Source organism: Schistocerca cancellata, chromosome 1, assembly GCF_023864275.1.
Source record: "Schistocerca cancellata isolate TAMUIC-IGC-003103 chromosome 1, iqSchCanc2.1, whole genome shotgun sequence".
In the NCBI taxonomy this organism is placed as follows: Eukaryota; Metazoa; Arthropoda; class Insecta; order Orthoptera; family Acrididae; genus Schistocerca; species Schistocerca cancellata.
The window spans coordinates 1,048,338,539-1,048,345,358 of record NC_064626.1 but is presented as its reverse complement, the minus strand read 5'-3'; the positions used below and the strand labels follow the sequence as shown (position 1 = coordinate 1,048,345,358).

Here is a 6,820-nt window from a genome sequence, read left to right as displayed (position 1 = left end):
CTACCTGTAGTTCCCTGCTGGCACAGACACAAACAAGGTTGGCTGGGGGGAGTGACGGACGTGAAGTACTGAATAATTGAGTTTGCTACAATTAAGAACCCGGGGAATTTGAACTTACTCGGCTTGAGCCTTGCGTGTTTCGTACTTATCAGCGTTTGTTAGTCGATATTTCTTAATTAATACGGCAGTAATGTTTCTTAAATGGGTGATGTTCGTGTTAGTTTTGTCTTTCCATCTCATCCAGTTATGTGAAAGTGAAATAGATGTACAGAAGGATACTGACACTGGAAGTTGCGGTTGCGGATCAGCTGACAGAAAGACAATTAAGAATTTGGAAAGGTCTGACAATAGCTTGGATGCATCTGAAACGAATGCAAGAGAGAAATATTTCGCAGCGTCGAATGTGCAGTCACCATACCCCAGAACAAATAATATGGTATTTATTAAAGGTGGAAGTTTTACCATGGGTACTAATAAGCCACTGTTTGTAGCCGACGGAGAAGGCCCAGCTAGGGAAGTGAAGATCGATGATTTTTTCATGGATGTTCACGAAGTTAGTAATGCAGAGTTTGAATTGTTTGTTAATAGCACAGGGCACAAGACAGAAGCGGAATCTTTCGGTGACTCCTTTGTATTTGAGTCATTACTGAGTGAAGATACAAAATCAAAAATAACACAGGCAGTCGCTGCTGCACCTTGGTGGCTCCCAGTGAAGGGCTGCAATTGGCGCCACCCTGAAGGTCCAGATTCGGATATAAGAGGTACGTTTTACTAAATTTTATGTATCAGATATGTGGATACAACTTCGCGCTACATCTCTCTATCTATCTCTCTCTCTCTCTCTCTCTCTCTCTCTCTCTCTCTCTCTCTCTTCAGCTTCACTATGGCCTGCTTAGTTGCGCAGTATGTAGCTCCTTCTGCTGAAGCTGCTTTGGAAACTTCTGCCCTAGTTGAATCATTTATTTCAGCTGCTTTTGAGGAAAGTGGAGATTCTAGTGCTGGATCTGTTGTCAGTGATTCAGTTTCATTTTCTTGTTGGAAATTTTCAGTTGCTGTGTTTGGTGGTAAAAGTGGTATGGTCATGCTATGCTTGTCCTTAACTGCCTTCACTGCATTAAGGATTTCTCGAGTAATGAATGACTTTCCGAGTTTATTCCTGTGAAGCCCATGCCTGGTAAAATGACTTCTCTCTGTAGATGGTACGTCCACATATGTGGCATTTGGGAGGCTTCGGCAGATTTTCTCAAATCTCCTATTAGTAACTTGCCAATTCATGTCACATGTGAGGAAACAGAAAGAGAACTGAATGTTGACGATACTTGTTTTGTGTTTCTCTTACTTTTTTGAATGTAGGTTGTGATGACATACTGATCTGTAGTGTAACCAAATGTCTAGGTAAAGTTGAAAGTTGACACTTTGACTGTGAATTAACAAAGCCTTATGCCTTATGGAACGCTTCGATCAGCCCTGTTGGGTACTATTACTGATAATGATGTATGTAATATAGATTCAGCAATTATAATGAAATGGAGGGTGTCTTGTAGATGATCATTACTCTGTTGCAAATACTAAAAGATTGTAGCGGCTTGATAATAGCTGTTGTGTGTAAATAAGTCAAAACACGCAATATCATTTGACTACAACATATCTAATCAATCATTCGGATCAGTAAGAAAGTAAAAAGTCTAACATAGAAGCCCAAAACTATTTTAAGATGGAGCAACCACATAAATCTCAATGTAAGATAGTGCTTATGGTCGCGGAATAATCTCTTATGGAAGGCATAATTCCTTGGAAGAATCTTAAAGAAATATAATTCATTCAAATAGCAGTGACTTTAACTCTAATTGACTGATTCTTAAGACTAATTGCCTGTGTGTGAAGTTGGGTTAGTGGAAGAAATAAACAATATACAGAGAGAAGCTGTGCAATTTCATTAGACCCAGAATCCAGACTTTTTCCTTCTTTGTTGTTCCATCTGCTCCCTTACTTTCCTCAGAAATAATATTGCTCATTTAATCCACAGTCCATGTATAGCTATGTTGCTGGCCTATTTTTATTGGCCTTCTTCCTATTTTCAGGTCCATAGACTATATCCAGGTCGTATTGCATTGTATTTGATGAATAAATGAAATGAGAAGGGGATCTGTATAGTTATTTACTGTCGCTTCTCCCGCAGATAACATTTTTGACTGTAATTACCATATATTTTCTAGCAGCATTCCACCCTGTTTCAGTTACCATTGTAAGGAATCGTGTGATCAAGCTTCCATGTGCTCATGGCTGTTCAGACATCTCGTACCTACAAATTTAGTAGATCTGTATGTCTTCAGCTGAGTGCTTCAGGTGAGACATTATATTCAGAAATAATTTCAAAATATGAAATGTTTCTTCACTATTGGAAACGGATGAAATACATTGGTAGAATAATACAGACTGAATCCTGACAGAAAATCAATATTTTTTGGGACAAGTGATTTATGTTTTATACAAACATGACCAGTTATACAGACAAATAAATATTTTATCCCATTTAATGTTGATGTAAGAACTTTCAACATTGACATGGCATACACTTTTAGGCATAGGCTTCAATAATATGTGTTTGTTGCCATACGGTGAATGAAAAACATTTTTATAGGTAGTTGATGTCAAAAAAGAAACCAGTAAAAAAATCAAAAAATTGATAATGCATTGAAAAGATCATATTGACCAACTTTGTACTTACAAATTTATGTCGTTACTGTGGAACTGTAGACAAACACTTTAGTTTTCTTTATGTACATCCATTGACGTAAGTGACTTTAGTAAAGAGAAAACTGTTTGCTATTCGTGAGTTTAGAAGAGCAAAGGGCACTGGCTTTTTGGAATAAGGCATTTGAATCCTGAAATTCTATGTTTATCCTTTACTTTACAGAAAATAAATGTTTCCTGAACATTTTCATGCTCTAATTCACAATTTCCTTGTTGGAAGACACATAATGGTGCCCCTTTTGGTGAATTTTACTAGAGCTGAAAGTGCAATAAAGTTGAGAATGGCTTGGACTAGTACACAATGTGCCACAGGTCAACTTACAGAGACTTCAATGAGGAGAATGAAAATACACTAATGAACCGAAGCACTGTTCCATACTTCATTTGACTTCGCTTGCTTAAGTTTGCTGTAAATGTAATCTACATTGATGCCCTTACTCACTTACATTATCACAAACTATAAATTTAACTTTGAACTTATTTCATGTGTCGGTCATCTATATAATCAGTGATTTTAAGTATGTTACATTGTGATTTACATATTTTCATGTGTTTTTCTGCATTTAATTGTTAAAGCACATCAGCACAAAATACCTTTCTGTATTGGCCATAAGATTGTGCATTTCTCGCACTGAGAACTTATCACTGTTTCTTACTCTGCTCTGATGACACTATTATTTGGTACATATCAATGTTCTCCCTCTCCTCCCCCTCCCCACCTTTTCCCCTTGGGACAGTGAAGTTTCCCAGTTGACATTCGTGTTTGACTGATCTTTGCTTTTGCATGGCCATGCTACAACGCCATACTTGACAAGGCGCACCTTTATCTACTGGTTTTCACCATAATACAGCTACAGAGTCCAGTTTGACACTTTTATCTTAGGCGATGTGCAATAGTTTTGTACTCTATAGCAAAAAAACAGTTACACATTTTGAATACTAAAGCTGCCTGTTTCCCAGAATGTCATAAAAGCTTACTCATGTTTGTTTCATCTGTGTTTCAAAACATTTTGGAATGCAATTGCATTGTGGTCAAACAGTGTTCTGCTGCATAGGACTGCTTTTTACTTTTGTTGCGTGTCAGTTCTATGCTTCATTGTGCGCAATATCAGATTCCTTCATTGTGCACAATATCAGATTCCCTCCTATCTTGTTACTAATTACTTCTCTTTTAATGACAGATTGATTACAAATTCTGCGATTCCATCACCCATTTCTCTCTATTGTCATCAACAGCACAAACACAACACTATGCTCTGTGTTCACCCAACTGTTACCTATATTTCAGATGCAAATTCACTTCTTGTGAAGGAAAGGTGTGTGAACTTTCCAGTTAATGGCTGAACTTATACTTCCAGACCTCACATTTAACAAAGCCATATAACTTTTTTAACTTTGTACAGTAACAAAAAAATGTATAATGAATGTTTACTGGTTTTGTCATCTATATAATGCAATAGTTTCATACCCAAAGCATGACAGAAAATATTAGACAATAAGTTTTTGTTGTAACAATATGTCTTGTATATGAATTTATTATTGTGAATGTGAAATGTGAATCTGTAACTGAAATGAAAACTTAAGTAGTATTGAAGCAGTTAGGTCTTGTGCAGTGGAATTCTGATAATCATCATTGTGATTGTTTTCAATATTAATAAAACTGTAATCTTCACACTTCGTAGCATATCATTTCATAGCCGTCCCTGTGTGCTTGTTCTGTGGCTATTGATGTGCTACAGGGTCATATTACAATATCTTGAGAAAGGGGTTTCTGTTTAGCCACATGTTGATAGGTTGGTCATTCCATAATCATCCAAAACATGTAGTGGTCTGGGCATAGGAGGCCAGTTTGAGGTTTAATGATTTCCCAGTTATGATCTGTATATTTCAACACCAATTTCAGAGAAACTTGTGAATGTCTTGGAAGGCAGTTGCACCTTGCATAAGTGTTGTAAGTGGCAGTAGGAAATGTACAATGAAAATGCATACACTGTGCTCCTAATTCTGTGTGGCTGAAAATCCTAAATGTTGGCTAATTTCATGGAGCGGTTTGGAGTTTGGACAGTCAGCCGGCAGCCCTTGTGGGGCCTCTGGCACAGAGTTTGTGTGTTAAAGTGGTTATTGCTTTGGAGGTCCAGAATTGATCTTTTATGATCAGCATGGCTACTTTTCTAGCGTAAAAAAGCCTACACAGTGTTCAAACTGGTTTCCCATGCATGGAAATGAAATTCAGCTTAGGTGCTTTCCTGTTTTGTTTGACAAGTGCTGTGATTTAATGAACATAGATTTATATACTGGGAAGAGGCTTCATAGCATGGCATGAAGCCATTACCTACTTAGAGGTGGTGGTCAGTCAATGAGACTTTGCAAGGGTTACTCAAAGCAAATAAATTATATACGTTTCAATGGAAATTTAAGTGTGGTATCTTTGTGCGACTTTTCCCCTGTTGTCTTTGAATGGTATTTCTGTTTCTGTGTGAGGATATTTTATTGGTGAAAGTTGTTAGGAGCTAATTGGAGGCAGTGTGTGAACTGTTAGTAGTGTATATTTTCCATTCGAGTGGCGGATCTAAAAATTTTTCTGTAAGTAGTTGAATCGCTGCAGGGCTTTTAATTATTGACATTGGAGTGATGAGAAGTTTAACCCCGCTTCATGGATGAGAGTGATGCTGGCAACCATCATTCAGACTGATTTTTCATCTGTAGCACTACGGAGTATTAATTGGAAGGTGCCAGTAAACATTTCCAATGAGATCTGTGAAGCAGTAGATTGCATAATTTGCCCACAAGTGATTAATCAGCAAGAGTGCAAAGATTTTAGGTGCGGCCAAAAATGTGAATCCACACAGTGCTACAGAAACTCCGAGGCACAAATGAAAGGAATGCTTCAGTTTACGGTATAATCACTGGGAAAGCACAAAACACCCTCTTGGAACACATCACTGTGGTTTTCCTGTAAGCCTCATGAGACATTTACAGTTGAGAAGTATACCATATTATGTTGAAGGAAATGAAACCTTCTGCAGCAATAAGTGGCTCTGTTGACGAAATAGTGTAGAAATCAGCACACTAAGGCTCATCATTGACCTTCTCCAAGTCACTTTATTTAGTCACACAAAAATTATGATCTAAAGATTGGAGGATATGGAAACCTAACTTGTAACAACTATCTGACAGATGCTAAATAAAATTAATTGTGTATTTCAAGAGTTCATCCAAGGTGTTGATTTCATTTTCATACACAATATTTAGAGAAGTGACCCAGTCATCTTCTTTAGGCACTGTGCCTCATTACGTGTACTCACCGCTTGGAGACTGGTGGTCTTCCCATTCCAGTCAGTTTATTCATTCATCCTGGCGGAACATTTAGTTTGAGAATGGGCTTCCCTGGATAGTGATGACAGGCATCAGACATCTGTTCACAATAACAACCTAAAACCTAACTGACCCTTCCTGTTGAAGCTGTGGAACTGCTTGCCTGAGATGTGCATTGGTGATGCTCACACTCTTCTGTGCTCACCATTAGGTTTTAGATAGGGCCTGCACCCATCAGTGAAAACTCTATTGATCTAGATTGCTTTCCAGGTGTTCCTTTTCTCTGTGCACCAGGTGCAGCAGCATATGTGCATATGTTTGTAATGGATACATATAGGTCAAATTGATCATGTGAGGACAGTTGCCTACTATCTAGATTAATACAACCATCCCAGTTGCCTCCAAGAAGTCAGTGCACAGTTCTGTTGTATTCTCCTCAGGGTAAATATGAGTCATAAGTTGTAGGTAGCAGACACCAACTAGTGTTGTTGACTGAGGATGAGACAGACCTTCATGTTTTAGTATCAGGATTGTATATTTGGATGGTGTCACTGGTGTACACCACTTCAGTGGAAAACGTCCCGTACTGACAACCTAGACAAGTCACTGTCCCATTCACAGTTGGATTCAAAGCTCGCTCTGCTGCGGTGCACTGAGAGTGCAGGTTTACTTCCACCTCTCTTACATTTAAGTGGCAGTATGCAACAATTTCCTTTCATCAAACGAATATTGAAAAAGAGTTTTCTAATCA

At 38.1% G+C, this 6,820-nt stretch overlaps 1 protein-coding gene across 1 annotated transcript in view; it reads left to right on the top strand.

Moving 5' to 3' along the window:
* The first annotated feature begins 5 nt into the window (after nucleotides 1–5).
* The window catches only part of LOC126090404 (formylglycine-generating enzyme), a 123,037-nt gene continuing 116,222 nt past the window's right edge, over nucleotides 6–6,820 (top strand). Inside the window, exon 1 of the mRNA XM_049906984.1 lies at nucleotides 6–761. Within this exon, the coding sequence (XP_049762941.1) occupies nucleotides 191–761 (571 nt within the window). The 5' untranslated portion in view covers nucleotides 6–190. The remainder of the gene's footprint in view (nucleotides 762–6,820) is intronic.